Below are 18,521 nucleotides of genomic sequence, written 5' to 3' on the forward strand. Positions count from 1 at the left end.
ATAATATTGAATAATGGCTATCAAATGTGCTTCTTGTGTGGTATAAAGTCTCACTGTCACCTAAAAATCAACCATATTCAAGCATCTACCCAGCTGAAGTGTCCTTGAGCAAGACCCTAAACGCAGAGAGTGACTAGTCAGTGGTCTCCTCCTCTGATGCTCATTTACCTTTTTGGTTTAACACACAGAGGATGACAAGAGCTCTTAGAACATTGGGAAACAATGTAAGAAGCCGGACATGCAGTGCATTCATATAGAGATGCATGATAACAAAATGCAATCATTTAACGAGCCAAATAAACTGAACAAGAACAACTTATTAATGCATGGTACATTACAACAACGGTCTGGAAAAGCTGCTGTTATCTTCAGAAATCTGATTTAAAAACGTGTGCATATAAAAGATCTGTCTTGTGTAGCTCTGTGTGAACATACAAACAGGTGACATGAGAGAAAAAGGGAGGTTTGTAAAGGAAGGGCGAGCTTGTTGTGTGTGTGTGTGTGTGTGTGTGTGTCTCTCTCTCTCTCTCTCTCTCTCTCTCTCTCTCCCTGTTTGCTTTCCTGAGGCTTTGAGGTCATTAATCATAGCGGCCAAATCTACAGCAAAACAATTGAGCAAAGGAAAACACAGACAGAGAGGGGAGAGAGAGGGGGGAGGGGGAGAGGGTGAAGGTGAGAGAGAGGTGGAAAGCTACAGTGAGATGGAGGAGAGGGGGAGTCACGACGAGCGAGGGAACGGAATTGAAGATAGATTGAGGCTTGAGAAAGAGAAGGGACAAGTACGGCCTGTACAACTGACGCACTTGACACCAGACTCCTGTTTGCATAGCAGAAATGCAAATACATGAGAGGGAAAGAAGGGGAGGGAGAAAATAAAGTGGGAGAGATGCTATAAATAGTTTTGTGTTTGCGTGAAGCCAAACCAATGTCAGTTTGATGCAGGAAGTGCACCACAGTCTTAGAGGTTATAAAACAACTGTTGACTGGAACACAGCATGTCAGAAATGTATCTTTCCTTCAGACAGGGACTCACATCTGTAGTGGCATCGCTACGCTTGCAATTGTATCCATTCATTAGAGAATAAGTTCCCCATAACTTTTTAGAAAGTGGATAAAAATAAGAGTCTGGATCAAATGTGTTCTCCTAATGATGATGGTGAAGGAAATTGTGTCTGTTCACACTGTATTCGAGGTGTTCACTGGAAATAAGAAATATTCTTTTAATCCTGTGTCATGCTTCAATGTTATACATAGCATCGAGTTTGTGCTTCATGCTGCATATGAATCTGTGTTCATATATTTTGGATATCTGTATGTTTTGGTTTGTTGTCAGGTTGACTTTTGCAAGTTTCCCTATTTGTATGATCACATAACGCTATGCATATGTTTATGAATAGCTGTATGTGATATTACAAATAGGGTTGTGCTGATACCTAGAGTCTGTGTATCTGCCAGTAGGGTCCCTTGTTCTCTTCTTCTCCAGTTAACAATCTGTAAAAATGTGGAAACTCATTAGGATACTCGAGATATTACCTTGCACCATGGGCACTGTGGCACTCAAACTCAGTTGTCTGCTGTAACTGAATTATTTGTAACATATAGCGAAAACAGTGATTTTTATCACTGAAATTGACCAATTAACTTGACTTAATGTGGATCAGTTAAGTTTGGTCAATACAGGATCCACTTACTGGGGTCAGTAGTGGGTTGGTGCCGCTCTGCTTTAAAAAAAAAGCTTTTTTTTTTTTAGATCAATTTAGTATCCATTCTTTATTCCTACTGCGATGCTTACTTTGCATTCTGTGCTACAGCGTCGCTAACCTGCATTGATCTACGCAAGAAGATTTTCTCATAAGGTCGCTGTGCGCCAAGCTGCGCTTTATACTGTACGCACTGAATACCAAATCATACAACCAGCAACTGCGGCCAGGGATGTTTTAGATTTCATGAAAGATGAAGCAGGAGAGACGGAGAGAACAGGACTTAACCCTCCTTCACGGTTACAGTGTGCGCCTCCCTAGTTTTTCATCCCAGCGTAACTAATCACATGTCAGTCAATGTGCCGATGGAAAGAGGCAGCAGTCAAAATACCTGTGTCAGGATTGTGGTCATTAGAGCATTCAGTGACTCGCTGTCAGATATACACACACACTCACACACACACACACACACACACACACACACACACACACACACACACACACACACACACACACACACCCCCACAGGCATAACCAAAGCAAGAGTTTGGGGGATGGTGTGGTGTAAATATGGATTGCCTGCGTGCATGTGTGGGTATCTCTGCTTCTGCATGTGTATTTCACCTTTATGTGTTCCTTATATGTGTGTGTGTGTGTGTGTGTGTGTGTGTGTGTGTGTGTGTGTGTGTGTGTGTGTGTGTGTGTGTGTGTGTGCATTCTGTATAGACAACTTAAGCACTTGGCTCCAAATGTGTGCACATTGCGTGCGTGCCGACATGTTTGTGTAATGTATCCTGTCTAATAATACACACATTGATCCCAGCGAGATAAAGATAACAAAGTTAGACCTTCCATAATATTTATTTTCCCATAACAGACCTGCTCAGCCACGCCCAGTCATATAACTCCATGCAGATGAAATATGGTCTTCATTACCTTTAAACCTCAACACACAGAAACTAGTGAGGAAAAACAGAATTGCCCTTCTTTCTCGACTGAAAGACCACGAAATGAATTGGAGCAGCTGAGATTTTTTTGCATTACCATGACAAATACGGCGAAATGGGGAGACAAGAGAGAGAGAAAAGGGAGAGATATCGAGAGCGAGAAAGAGACACATGACGACAGACAGAAAAGGGCAGATCAGACAGAAAGACCAAATGGTGTGAAAAAAACAAAAAAAACACATCAGCTCAATTTGTGCTCGACTGTAAGCTGTGAGCTGAGAGGAGAAATAAAATAAGGGATTTAGCTGGGAATCATGTTAAACCATGCAAGTGAATGAGTCCCCAGAGAAGAGTGTTCCCTCTCTCGCTTATGATGGACTTAATTGCCTCTATCAGTGTTAAGATATAACATTCATCTCAGGTTTATTGCTTTTCTTTATGGTCTTGTCCATCACACTGAAGGGTTTCAAGAGGCTGGCCACTCCTCAAATGGCACCTTAAAATAATGAGACAGATTGCAAAGCAACGATGGGATGGAGAGGGGGAAAAAAGCATCATTTATATCTGGAAAATGAGCGCATTTTACAAGCAGATCTGGTATATGAGCGAGCCGGCGAAGCAAGAATGGTTTTGATGGTATGCTGGTTGGAATACTCTTTGGGTTCTGGGACTTTTAAAATGCATGGTTCGTTGGGCTAAAGGCACACACATCTCCCCCACCTCTGACCCCCGAAAGCTCTGGGTAGGTGTAGGGTTTCAGATGGCCACACAATCGTACCATTGTGCTCCTGTTAACACAATGAAAACAAAGCAAACACGTCGCTGACATTCAACTCCCCATGCTCCTGCCTAACCTTGACTTCCAAAACAACGCAGGTGGGACACACAAATGGATAATCAGGGAATACAGAAATCTGAAAATACCTAAAAAAACAAAACAAGATGGTACAGTTGGTGATGTACAATTAAATGCAATGGATTCTGTTAACACATGCACTGAATAACCACGAATATTTACTATAAAAATAAAATCCTACTACACTGCTGGAGCAACGCAACATTGACATTTCATTTCTTTAAGATGTGGTTCTGATCTTCTAAAAACAGGCTGCTTCTCATCACACAAGGGCTTGAGAAGCATGTCTGCATGTTCCATTAAATCTATTAAATCCACTTGCATTATATCATAGTGCTTACCACACAATAGGAGCCTTTCAAGGGCAGTCCCGGAGGAAGCCAACAAAGGGCCCTCTCTTTCAGTCTAGTCAAGTAATTCAGAAAGAGCCAAACATGATTTTTGTGTGTGTGGATCTTCTCCACCAGACCTACAAGCAGCAATTTCAAGTCAAGAAAAAAAGAAATAGAGTGGAAGAAGAAGAGAGCAGCACGTATCTGTTTTTTCCCCCTCACAACCATATTTAAAAAGACGCATGGGGAAGTGTCCTTATAAAAGACAGAGTCTGAGGGCTGTTTAAAATCAATAAATAGTCTATTTTTTGCATATTTGTTCCATTCACCCCAGATGTAATGTTTTCATTTCAGTTTGTCTCTCTGTCAAACCTCATCCCCACACAATAACATTGTTTTTGGACGATTCTGCAAGACTCACAATGTTGCTTAACACGTTTTACGTTCAGTTTTCCAATATCTGCACATGGCAACTGTGGCACGCTTTAAGAAAAGATCGCAATAGTGAAAAATAAGCAAAGTTTATAGTGTGCTACATTTCAAATTCGGAGGATATCCACGATCGAGGGATTGTCTCCACACGGCTCTCAACATGGCGACGGGTGGATCGGCAGCAGGAAGCTAACGGTGCTAACAGAACAGACAGCGACAGCAGTGTTTAACCGGAGGGGGAACTGGACGGTGGGCGTTCTGCGACAACGTCGTGGGTCGGGTCAATTTTTTCAATATTTGACATCTTATACAATATATATTTACCATTGATTTGAATATTTTCTGACATTTTGGAGACAAAATAATAAGCAAATTGGTTGATAATAAAAGCGTTTATATGCTGCAGCCCTGATCTCACATATAGATGCTATATAGGTGCTACAGCAACATGATTAACTTGTATGGTCATAATTGTGGTCATAAATCGGACACATTTGCGTGTTTTATTAAAACAACAAATTGGCAGAGGTATATGCTTTCTGAATGCTCTCTAATTAAGCATCACTTTTATATTATTGCATCCAATGACATTTATTACCTTCTCCTTGCACATTACGATGATTGTCTCTTGCAGCAGTAAAGAATAAGTTCAGCTGTTTAAGAACTGTTTTCCCATGAAAACTATATAGCCCGGTGTGTAAGTACAGTAATTTGAAAACACACAATATAGAACCACCAGGACAAAAAAAAACTCCTTTCTGTATTCGGGATGTCACTATGTATTTAAATCTAAATGCAGGATCCAGCACCATCTACTTCTGTCAATAGGGCTCAAAATAATGCACTGTTCTTTCATTCCCTGCCATGCTGACTCCACATCCAGCCGCTGCCACTAGCATTCAGGCAGATTTTTTTATTACCAATCTAATTGCACATTCCACCCTGACAAGAGCTCATTAAACCTTAATTATACACATGTTGTTTTCTACAAACATCTCCATTTGGGTCTCTCTGCCTTGTAATTGTTCAGCAGGGACAACCAGTTGAGATTGCGCAGATTGAGAGTGAATAAGAGAGAGCGAGAGAGAAAGAGAGGTGAGGGGAAAGAGAGAATGGGGGGAGAGAAAGGAAAAAATACCAGAGAGAGAGAGAGAGAGAGAGAGAGAGAGAGAGAGAGAGAGAGAGAGAGAGAGAGAGAGAGAGAGAGAGAAGTAGGTCATGCCTCTCCATAAACAAGGCATGGTTTCTAAAATAATATACCCATCCAGTGGAAGTAATGCCAAACAACTGAGCGAATGTGGAGCTCATGTAATATTTACAGAGCACTAATACATAGATGGCAGGTCTTTTTCCCAGCCTCCCCCCCCCCCTCCCACCTCCCAAAGCCAGAGGTTTCTTTTTCTTTTTTCCTTATCAGTTTTTTTTTTTCCTGTTGCCATTTGAATTTCAGAGAAAGCCAACTACATTGATATATCTGGTAGGGAGGGGGGGTTGGGGGTGTTAAGATGTTGAGTTCCCCTCACTTTCTTTCTCCTTTCTTTCCTGCCTCTGCTATTCGTTTGTAGCCCTCTCTCTCTCTCTCTCTCTCTCTCTCTCTCTCTCTCTCTCTCTCTCTCTCTCTCTCTCTCTCTCACTCTATTTCGCTCCTCTTCCTCTCTCCATTGTTCCCTCCACATTGGCTTTGGCTGTGATGTTTTTTCACACATTTGTTACATTTTAGCAAGGGAAAGTGGGCCTTAATCCAGACTCTTTGAGGCACGGGCGATGATATTACTGTGGAGAATCGGCCTTTTAAAGACTTCTTTTAACTCCAGCTGGTGCTGTAAGGTCACCAAGCACTTGTTCGACGTCGAGCCCAGCGTGATGCTTCTGGGCTCGGGACAAACTGGCTGTGTGGATTCCTGGCCGGGCTTTCTGGGCTTTTGATAGGGGCTGGCAATGTTACTACAAGAATGAAAGGACTGTAGAGGAAGACCTCTTCCACATGTTCTCCAAGTCCTGTGAGAAAAATACTCTCTGTTGGTTTATTTTTGTATTTTGCTTTCATGGATTTTTTCTTTATTTTTGAAATGATAGTAGACTGATTATTGACCAGGGCATTTGAGGACATCACTTTGAAAATGATAATGGCCGTATCTCACTATTTTCTATTTGCTAAAAAAGAAAAAGAAAAATTCCGATAAATTTTTCAGAAATGTGTCTGATGCATTTTCATATTGTGATATACAATAAAGGAATACAAAATAAATATCAGCGATATTCTGATATTCATTTCAGCCATGTCATCTTACACTACTACGTTTATGTAGCCATAACAAATGAGACGTGTTATTATGTGTTTAAACTGTATCACTGATATGTATGTCCGTGACACCTTAATAACAGTTGCTTTTGACAATCTGTAATCCTGAAACGAGACGTCTATAACATACCATCCGTTGTCACCGCCACTTGGCACCCAAAAAAGCATCAAGTGTCCTCACTGAGCCTCTCCGTCATCGCTGTAGGAACCTTCTCAGCCTGTCACTGCTGACACTCGCTGTATGCATCACTGATACCCGACCAGCAGCGGAAAATAAATAGCCTGCCGTCACATCACTCCTGCTTTGCAATATCACAATTAACTTGCCAATGTTTTTTTGTTTTTTTTTACCACAGGCATTTGCTTTGTGTCTCTATTTTGTTTGTTTATTCAGTTAGTTAGTTAAAATATTCCATTCTGAGCACAATTACAGTGAAACATCACTCACTTCTCACCAACATCAAGCGCGCTGACTGTACGGCGTGATGTGAACCGTGTCAAATAAACAAACATGACATATTAAACAGGAAAATGAGTCACTCTTATTATCCCACCAAAATAAATCTGGAAAACACTAATTATAACAACCTGTGCATGATCCTGACTGATTCACCCATGCTCTCTGGCTGTCTGTGTATGCATGTATGTACTGTGTGTGTGTGTGTGTGTGTGTGTGTGTGTGTGTGTGTGTGTGTGTGTGTGTGTGTGTGTGTGTGTGTCTGTCACATTCTCCTCCTGCTGCTGCCTTAATAGGCAGTCTCTTAGATATTCGCTACAGAATAGCGCTCATGCAATATTAATATCGCACCAAAATATGGGAGCCGGAGCCCCCACTCCATCTCTCACTCCCTACATAATTGACTATGCAAGGCTCCAAATCAGCTTGGAAAAAGAGAGAAAGACGCAGAGAGACAAAGCAGGAGAGAGAGGGAGTGAGAGAGAGCGAGGGCCGTGTAGAAACCAAGGGAAACAGACAGACAGAGAAAGAGATAGTCCTGAAACAATCCTGTCTTCTCTGCGCTATGGCAGATTCTGAATCTTCGCCATAAGAATCAGTGTCAAAGCAGTGGAGCTAAAACAACAATAACAACAACTACAATGGTACCTCAAACAGTTTGACTCCCTGCAAAGAATACGCTGATGCTTATCAAGCCTGAGTTTAAACAAAGCTCCACTCCAGCAGCTTGGACAGATTGTTAAACACTAATTGCATTTCATTATTTCATTTAATTGTACTGAATTGTACTGATCATCACGGCTGACAGTAAACCTTGAACACATTACACCATGCATGTAGTAGGTAGGTAAACTGAATTTATCTTCGTGGGGCATCTACAAACTCATGCTGTGCTGTCAAACCCACAGAGTGTCATATTAAGGTGGATATCCTAAAGTCTCTAAAGATATCAAATTGTCAGGGTTGTACTAGAGGAAATGTGTAAAAGTGATTCACAAGACATATTTCCATTTGATAAAATGGCACAGATCTACTTGAAGATGGTGTGGAATAGGAAAGACACTGTATATATACGGTATATTAACAGCTTTAACATACTTACTGGTAACCTGTGGTTTCACACTAATCTATAAGTGGCGGCACATGCCAAGAAATGAAGTAATGTGCCATTAAAGCCCGGGGGGTAGAAGACTAATGGCAACATAGCATTGATGGAAACAATAGTTTCAGAATGTTTTAAGATGAAGAAAATGCATTAGACATGTTTGTTTGACCTTAGGAATACGCACAATGCAATTTAGCGAGGATCACTGAATGTAAACAGAAACTCTGTTCATAAGGCAGCTTTAAGTTGAAAACTGAATGTTAATGGATAAAACTTGTGGACATGTAAATTGACAATTAGTAGTTTTTAAGGGTGTTAATGTATGAGAGTATTGATGGTTTGGTTGGTGGATTAATTCACTTAACACTCTGCACTTACATTTGGAAGAGATTGATTCACATTTGTAAGACAAAATCATTAAAACAAGAGCATGGCAGAGATTCCACTAATACAACCCCCTCCATCACAAAGTTGCAGGACTTGCAAGATCTCTGCATAGCACTGGGGTCAGGACCTCTGAACTGAGCATAAAAAAAAGAACTGTAGGCATTTAGAGCCATAATAGATGTTGAAAGAAAGCAAAGGAAAAGGTTGCGGGGGCAGAGCCAGTGGTTGGGGGGAGGGGGAGGTGGGCAGTGCACCTTGACAGGAAACACAGAGGTGAAAAGCAGGAGTTGGAGGTTAGTTTGACAGAGAGAAAAGAAGTGGTGGAGGGAGGGAAGGAGGGAGTGTAGGGGGGGGGGGGAGTGCTGCGGAAGTGCCAAGCCCACTTTTAACTGAACCGAGGGTGGTGAGTGGTGGTGGTGGTGGGGGGGGGGAGACAGAGATAGAGATCAGGGGAAAATAAAAAGGGGTGTGCAGGGGAAGGAAGAGGGGAGGAAGGAGAGGATGGGTGCGAGGAGTTGAGGGCGGGTGCAGAGACCTGCTGCACCTTGACACTTGCTCTCACCACAGCACCTGATAAGTGCAATGGAAAAATGTCTGGTTTCCTCCTGCATGTTAAGTGGTTTATAGGCTCCTCCTCTCCGTGCAGCCTGTAGCTACATGCTGCTACTGTACCGACGCTACACTCGGGTCATGACAGACAGACAAAAGGATACTGACAGAAAAGCAGCAGCAAAAAAAAACACACATATTGTCTCCTTTTCAATTGTGTTTAGTTTGCTCTTTTTTTGTTGATGAATTCTACTCCGCGTGAGAGATGTAATCTTTAAATTGGATCTCGCCAATTTAGAAATTGTCCTTCCCTTACATTAATGTTTATCCATCATTTTAAACATGTCCCTCTTCTTTTGAAAAACAATTCCTGCATCGAGATTTAGGTGCAGAGTTGTATTTGCTCAACAGAGAATCAGAAGAAAGTGGATATATATCTGTTCTACCTTATGCAAGTACTGACAAGGAACTCATTCCCATGATTTGTAAGTGGGTCTCTCTGCAAAACAGCATTAACAATATTCACTTTAGATAACGTATGATTCCAGGCCCTTGGAGAGGATGGGTTTCTTAGAAATGCTTTGTTAGCACTCTTCCCCTTGATAAATGATTGAGGACATGTGGCCTGAGACATCAATACAATCTCTGTTGTAATTAAAAAAAGGTGCGCACCAACAATATTACACAGCTTTCACTTTATCTGCCTCTCTCTCTCTCTCTTTTACTCCGTCTCTGTCTCCCCCTCGCTCACCCACTCTTCCTCTCATTGAGCCCCGGAGCAGAGAAGAGATAATTCAAAAAGCACTTGCATGGAGTGAAACATGAAAAAGGGAGACATATGAAATTAAATTCTCTCTTTTCGGTCCATTGTTCTTTCATTTTCCCTCCTTTGTTACATAAATGCATAAAAGCAAGGCAAGCTAGATTCTAATTAGGATTTTCACAATACTAAAAGATTTGTCTTTATTAAAAAAATGAAAGAAAGGTGTCACAAACAGAGTAGACTTACTGTTCCAGCACTTTGTCAAAGTCAAAGTACTGCAAGTGCTGCATCACTGAACTTAAATAAACTTCTTTCCCATCTTCTTTGCAAACAATCACATAATACAAGTATTGAAAAAGTAGACTTTAATGATGCATCAAAAAAATAAAGATAAAATCAGCTAAACATTGAAATTGTCATACTTAATCAATATTTGCCCTTCCTTTATTTACAACCTAACATGGGTCAGAAGCACTGCATCCAGAAAGCCACAACAGGCCTTTGTTCTGTGCAAACTCAAATACAGTAGACGGTTGTTTGGCCTATCAGCTGTGGCAAAATGCTTCCAGGAAGATACCACACAAACCACCAAGTCCAATAGGTGCTATTATGGAAGCCCTGCCAGTGATGGTTAGAGGTCTATCAGGGTGTGTGGAAAGAGCCCATGAGGTGAGAAGTAGTGGGATGAGGGGTTAAAGGAAGAGGAAGATGCAAAGTTCACAAACGATGGCTTGTATTGTTTCCTAGCCAGGATTTAAGACCAGATATTGGTAATTGTCTTTAACAGTTGTTTCTACTCAGAAGCTTATCATCACGGGGTCGAGAACATCCCAGCTGCTGGGAATCCAAGAAGGGAGCACACACACACACACACACACACACACACACACACACAAATTTAACCCATGAAATTATGTCTGCACTGCTTCTGAACTGCCACTCCTATGCCGTGTTTGGACAGTCTTGTTGTGCAGATGAGGGAAGGCCTCTTCGGTGTCGCTCACTGTTTAGATAAGGGTATGTGTGTACATGTAGGTATGGATCAGACCTTGGGGGGTAATGGGGTGAGGAGGGGAGGATAAGGAAGGGGGAGGGGGAAGGGGAGGAGGGGGGGAGATGAGTCTTACCCCAGTAGAGGGCAGTCTCTTGCCGTCAGGGTTCGGGCGCATAGGAAGGGAACTGTAGAGCCTCACACCTCGATCTGCAGGGCCGTATCTGCTCTGAAGGAGGAGAACGAGAGAGAAAGATTTTCAGTATGTTCCCTTGCTTCTTTTTTTTTTTTTTTACAGAGAATTCAGCATGACAAGTTGCGTAAATAAAACATTTCAAACACAAGAAGAAAAAAAAGATCCAGATTTCATTTTAATTAGTTTGCAACTACATTCAAAGTTTCTGAAGTTGTGTTTTCCCATCCGCAGGAACCGTACACACTGCAGTTCTTTACATGGTCCTCATTTTGTTTACGAGTGCTGGTTTCATACATTTCCGCCAAGTCGGACAGCCTGCCCATTGGCTGCCATGTTAAATCACATCACTGCACGGTGATGTACCACACATAATAACTGGATACGGTTGGCTCAGTAGCGGCACTAATGGAACTAAGCTGTTGTGTTGGGTAGCCAGAAGACCCTGAGCTCAGCTACCCTGTATATACGCCACTGACTCCATCTTCCTATATGTTACATAGATGATAATTAGGGTGTGCTGCCGGGCGCCTCCCTGTACTTGCCTATGTGGGTTTCAGCAACACAACCTGATGGAGCAATGGTGACAAAGCCCACAGTAGTTGGGAAGCTAATGATTCGCAACAAGTGGTCCCTGCCAAGGAGAGGCAGCTAGATGTGGTTCCCACATCCCAATGCACCTCTGTGATTACTTGGTATTCTGAGTTTCTTACATTAACATCTCTCTTCTGGAACATCTGGTCAACAGGCTGCATGCTGTTTCTGTCATCTGATTTGTTCAACACGGGTTAATTGATCAAATGAGCTACATCCTTTGTCTTCTTCTCTGGTGTTGGAGAGTCTATTTTAGCTTCTGTGCACTGCCTGCTGTTACAATAAATGCTGCAACGGGTGATGTGGAAACTGGTTTCTCATAAATAAGAGGATAAAACATGAATTTATATTTGTAATGACTGGTGGCTCCTTCCTGCTAAAGTGCTTAATGGCTTTGCCACACTTTATACGTACAGTTTGCTAATGATGATGTAGATTATTGGGGGGGACAGCGCAGCAATCTAGAGCAAATATCACATTATCTCTCTCTCATACTTAATTGTTTGCTTGCTTTACTCTGTCTCGCCGCCTTCTTTATTTAGCCTTCATTCTGTCACCTCATCCACACAAAAACACCCAGGCACACATGTAATCACACGGACACAAAAATCTTCAAGGGCAGGGCTTCCGATTGCTATGTAAGACATGCCGTATTTGACTATATTTAACAATTGAGTGAGAAAACATCTCTGAACCAACCATAACTAGCCCTGCCTTTCACTTCTAAACAGTCACATGGTGCAGACAACCACGTGAGCAAAGCAGCAGGCCTCAGCTTTTATAGTGGAACCGCCATAAACACACCTTTTAGAGATCAAGTTTATGGGCCCAAATGCATGGTGATTACCACGAAGTGAAACCTGCAAGCAATGTATGCAAACACGTGGGTAACACACAACGTATATGACACATATTGGATAAATCACAGGCTCAAAGAGCATGAGTTATACCCTATGAGAAGAGAACAGTACAAACAGTATGCTGATCTAATGGCCTATCACAGACATTGTACAGTGGCAGGCTATCCCCTGAGGCAGTGTGAGTACTTGCTGTGTAAGGTTTTGATTTCCTGTGCTCATTATGAAAGGTGAAAACGGATGAGTAGACAGCAGTGGCTTTCTCGTCGATATGGCTCATATAGTGATGACGCAGCGTTAATAAGGAGAACTCTCATTTACAACTTTCCTCTGCGCTGCACCGTCCTGACCAGGGATGCACCGCTCCCACTTTTTCAGTCCCGATGCCGATACCTTTGCTTTGGGCATCGGCCGATACAGAGTACCAATCTGTGTTCGGTTAAAAAGATGTGTGCCTGACTGGGATCATTCTTTAATGTGTAAGGCAACATCAGATTTTCCTCACTTTGTAAAACAAAATAAAACCACTAAATACATTTTACCCAATTGCTATTTATCATTAAATAGTACATCGTACACCAGCAACTTGGCAAAGAATCTTCACAACAGGAATTACAATTCATGAGTAAACCTATTAAATGCACCAACAAATTGGTAAAAATAAGTGCACAAGTAACACAATTCCAGTAAATGATGGATACAAAGATTTCAATAGCATTTGTCATGATACCTGATCCAGCTATCTGAGTCAGTATTGGCCCGATATCCGATAGCTGTATCTGTGCATACCTTATCCTGTCAACAAAACTAAAACCCACAAAAAAAACATTCTTCTCGAGTTGCAATATGTTTTTTTTTAATGTAGATATACAGCTATCCTATACTCAAAATATACATTGATTTATGTATCCCAATTCAGGTATTCAGTTGCTATTATAGCTATATTTAAGATATAATCAGCAAAACATGACCCGGTATGTTGCCCCTGCATCCTCTAGCCAGACATATATTTTCTTTTCTTCCTTCCAGAGGAGCTACTTTACACTAACTACATCCCTCAATGGGGACTTTTTCTTTTGTGGCCTGTTAGATAGCTTGCCAGCATCCCAGCTAAATGAATGCCTCGCAGAAAAGCTGCTTTAGCCAGCGAAGGAGCCACAGTAAGTGAATGTTTGATATTTCTCCAGTGTGCCAGGCTAATCTGGCCCTGTGGCATGCCATTATGGGGCTAATAACAGCTGTCTGCGGCCTGGAGGGGACACAAGCAGGCCTGGCTATGCTAACTGGCCCTGACAGACTCATTAGGAGTGCTGGCACCCAGAACAGCAACAGCCAAACTCCTCACATTTCCTTGCTGGCTCACAACAGTTTGCAAGTGCAGAAGCATTGTTCTCTACACTTGTTCTCTGACTCCTTTCTTCTGTTTTCTAGTCCTAAATTCAGACGCTCTCACAATTGTCACCTCTCTTTCACTCTCTGGCTGACTTTAGGTTTCTGCGATATTTCTACCAAAACCAGATGCTGCCAGCCGTTTAACATCTCTGCTTTTTTTTTTTTTTTATGGTGCACACCCACAAGCTAGTTCTGACCAAAATAGAGCAAAAGGCAGAGCCACTTGTTTTCTCATGCTACTGCAATCCTCTGTGTTAAAGGTAAAATAAATAAAAACATACAAATAAATAAGGTTGTAATTCACTCGCAGTTTTTTAACTGATTTTGGTGTGCGGCCACAGGAAGATGCTGCACCGCACCAGGAAGAGGCTGGCATCCTCTGAACTTTGTATCAGTTACTGTAGCTGCCGGGCCCGTTCAGGGACAAGAGGGACTTCCCCAGGCAGACAGCAAAGCAAACATTGTCCTGTCGCTTGGCAGAGTGGAGCCAATCAGTACAAGCAGAGCGGGCAGACAATAAACACAGAGAGCCAATGACGGTCGTCTGGATGTAGAACCACTAACAATGGGGGGAAGGGGGAGGGTGCACAATTTGAGCAGTGATAGGCTTTCACGCACGACTCCGGCCATGTGACTTTAGACTTTACTGCTCTTGTACAGATGTACACGGTGCTGATTATATACTACTACTAATACATACTATATTATAATAATAATAATACTAATACATTCAGATTGTCAATCGTGTTGAAAAAGTATATTTGCTAAAATAAACTCAAGTGCAATGTTTGATTCTCTAACAATGAGATTGAAATGTCTATCACCACCTTGACAAATGATACTTATTATCGGCCCACGTGCATATTGTCAGATAAGAAAAAAGATATGTGCAATATATGTTTAACTGGCAGCATCATCTCTTATGAAACAGAAAAAAATGTAGATTCCACTTGACTCAAACATAGCGTAAAAAAAAAGAGGAAAAAAAGGACAAACAAAAAGAATAACGGCTGATATATCATCAGACTTTCATTATTCTCAGTATCCATTCAAATATGTCTGGCTCTATTATCTAATACATATTCATCACCTTTATTTTGCTGCCTAAAGCGCGGTAGACGCCACGCCACATCTACTCATTAGATATCAGCGTTGCCTTTTTATAGGCGGGGGGAGGTGGGGCACTGCAAAGCCAAAGGCACAGCTGTGGGGGTATAGTTACCTGTAACGTTAGCTGTTGCATGTTATATTATTTACGCAGATCTGGCCTTAATGGAACACATGTGTGTCTGCAGCCGACATTCTTCCCAGATTAGCTGAAAGGCTTGGACACATCAGACTCCACCGGTGAGAGGAATGCAAGGGCCTAGACCGGCTTATGAGGAAACCCTATCACTCATCTATGGTGTACAGTAATGTATGCACACACACAATCATGCATGTACACACATATGGTGGTAATACATTATGGAGACGGTGCTCCAAACTGTATGTACAGTATGCACTCAACAAAGCATGCATACTGACGTCAGAAGATCAATAATACAAAACATTACTCTTGTTTCAAATTCAGTCACGACATTGTTCAATTCTGCTCCCTTTGGTGCGGTTCTTCCTGATATGTCAACTGGTAACATACATGATCCTGTCAGATCTGTTGTATAAACGTATTACATAATACCAGACGGATTTCTGGCTGTGGTGGTCTGACAGTCAATAACAGAGTGTGAATCACTTTTTCAGTGGTTTTTAGAGACTTAAACAAAACCAACTGCTATGTGCAACATCGTATTGCAATGAATCACTTTCCTCCATATGTTTTGCATTGAATGCAATATCATTTAATTTGAAGACAGAGGATTTAGGTATTTTTATTTTGACAAATTTGAAGGCATTTCAGTTCTCTATGCATTACAATCATACCAGGACTTTATAATGTAAAAAAAAGTAGTTTGGACTCTAATGTTAAGCCAGTACTTGTGGAATATAGTGAATCAATACAAAGTATTGATTACTAAACGCTGGAAGCTACAGACCTGAATTGCGGACAAAATATTGATGCATATTGTACATGCCCCTGCACATGTTTACAGGAAATGTTTGTTTAGATTTTTTTGTAAATGTCTGCAGAGACTGTAAATCAACAGGTCTGTAGCATTCTATGTGGTTGTATGTACTATTTATCTCAAAACACCTGCAGTGAGAAAGACAGACAGATGAGGCGTGTGTGTGTGTGTGTGTGTGTGTGTGTGTGTGTGTGTGCGTGTGTGTGTGTGTGTGTGTGTGATACAGATGTCAACTGAGGCCTAAGCAACTCGACCATAACCAGGACATGAACCCAAGGGCTACCTGCCTCGGGCCACTACTGACACTCAAACTACTGATCACACCAGTGGGAATATCCAGCCAACACCAGCGTTTGAGCCGAGGCTATTTATAGCTGACCGCAGCTTTTCCAGAGACTCTCCATCCGCTCCCTGTGTAAACTCCTGTGACTTTGTATGTACGTACGTGCTGACGCTTTAAAAGGTGGAAACAACTGACTCTATGATAAGTGTTAGTGTGCAGAGGTGCAGCAATGATCGGGCAGCGGGTGACACGTTTTGTTGTTGTTCCTGTGTACGTTAGCGTAAATGGACTAGTAACCTGATATGATAACTTGATTTCAGATCGGTGCATACAGTATACTCATGTAATCAATACTTGATCCAAAATTTGATGCTATCTTTTTTTTTTTACTTATTGATCTCAGTCTCTTGGCATTTTAAAAGACATGAGCATGATGTGTTAAAATGAAAATACACGCTCATGTTGTACATAGAGAACATACAGTGGAAAGTGATGCAAATGTATAGACTAATTCTATGACTTATTTATTAAGAAGGATGCAAGTGAATGTAAAAGGAATGAATCCTAAAAGAAAAATTGCATGACTGCTTTCTCAATATAACACAATTAAAAGTGAACATCAGTTGAAGATGAAGCAACACAAACGTGATTTGTATGAAGAATTGTTGGTGCCATTGGGATCAGCTAAAGGGCATCCTTTTCAATACATAATTGTATTATTATTTTAAACCCAACAGCATTATCAATCTTGTGGCAGCTCTTTATCTTAAAGAGTATTTGTTGACATGTTACTCTTCTGTGATAGACAGCTGACAATATTTAGCATTTTTTACACAATTAGTCAAACATAACTAAGAGTGAAAGTGGAGGTTACACATCTGCAACACAGTTTAGGGTTTGTGCTCATTTCTCGAACCTCTATGTCTCTCTGCTGCTCTCTTTTCTCTTCCTACGGCTCCTTCTTGTTCTTTCCAACTTGACTTGTGTGTCTCTACCTGCAGCTACACAGGGTTGTCACAGACAGTAGATTCTGTATCTACTGGAACAACAATGCAGAGCTCGGCTGCATGTTTTTCTCGTAGATAGGAAATCCAACAGCACCATCTAAAATTGCAAAAGCTTAAATTCAAAGTGCAGTCGGATGAGTGGATTATTGAGTGGATTAAACGCTGCACTTTTTTAAAACTCTCCACACAGGAAAATGGAATAAAAGTTATAGATGTATTTAAAGATTTTTGCTCCAGTCAATAATCAAGTACAGTTTGTTGTAGGATTTGTCAAAGTGCAACATTAAAGACTAAATTGGTTCAGTTTGAATTAAAGTAGTATTTCATCAAGCTTTCTACAGTAAAGCTGTACGTCAGAGACAATCAATCAGTTGATGAATTATGTCTCTTATTGACATCAAAGCCAGTTTCAAACATGAACATTGACCTCGATAACACTGCACCTCTTTGACACGATAACATGAACTGGAATAACTACTGAAATGTGTTCCCTCTCTTTCTGCCCTTTGTGTTGTGTTTGGCACAAACGCAGGAGAGATGGAACATGTTAAGAAAGTGCAGCCGGTGCCCTTGCTCGCTGTGATACAGAGAAACTTTTAATTTGCATGAATCTGTTCAAAACCCCTTTCTCTTTTGAAGTGGTTTCCTGAAGGCAAAACAACAATACGGCTAACAACCAACAGCTGACAAGCAGAGCCGGAACCTCGGCTGTGCAACGTGTTACAGGCGGAAAACAAGTGGTCGGGAGAATATTTGGCTCATACGAAAACAGGGGATTTTTCTTTGCTTTTCTTTTTTTCAAGAGAAGTACACGCAGAGGCTAGATTAGGTTAATACCGGCAGAAGCTGAGGAGAATAATTCCTTAACAAATTGGGATTGCTGAGGAGAGCAGAGACTCCCAAATGTCAGTTTGTATTTATCATCTGATTTCATGAGAAATGTTTCAGATATAAATGTTCCACAGTTTCCTTAAAGAGAAATTAGCAAATAAAACACCACCTGTACTGCATCATAAGGATTTTTAGCCTCACGGTAATGCAGTAAGACAAGAAAAGAACGATTAGTTGAATAGCAAAAGAAATGTAGTGAACTATTTTTGATGACTGCGTACACATTTTCTGATTCCAGCTGGCCAGATGTACGAAAAGAGAGGCAAGGAGAGAAAACATTCTGCTGATTCACTTTCTTATCCAAGTCGAATCTAAATTGTTCTGTGTTTGTGACAAAAGAGCAGTTGAAAAACGAGGTTCTGTTAAAAGATTCATCTGTGGATCAGGAGGGGGGAAAAAGGTTTGGCCAGGATCAGG

At 41.3% G+C, this 18,521-nt stretch overlaps 1 protein-coding gene across 1 annotated transcript in view; it reads right to left on the reverse strand.

Annotated features, from left to right (window-relative positions):
- Window positions 1-18,521, reverse strand: part of tox2 (TOX high mobility group box family member 2) — a gene marked incomplete at both ends in the record, with an annotated part of 86,061 nt that overhangs the window by 44,621 nt on the left and 22,919 nt on the right. Inside the window, one exon of the mRNA XM_079217996.1 lies at window positions 10,958-11,050. Coding sequence (XP_079074122.1) covers window positions 10,958-11,050 — 93 coding nt within the window. The remainder of the gene's footprint in view (window positions 1-10,957; window positions 11,051-18,521) is intronic.

Source organism: Taurulus bubalis (genome assembly GCF_910589615.1).
Source record: "Taurulus bubalis genome assembly, chromosome: 5".
Taxonomy (NCBI): Eukaryota; Metazoa; Chordata; class Actinopteri; order Perciformes; family Cottidae; genus Taurulus; species Taurulus bubalis.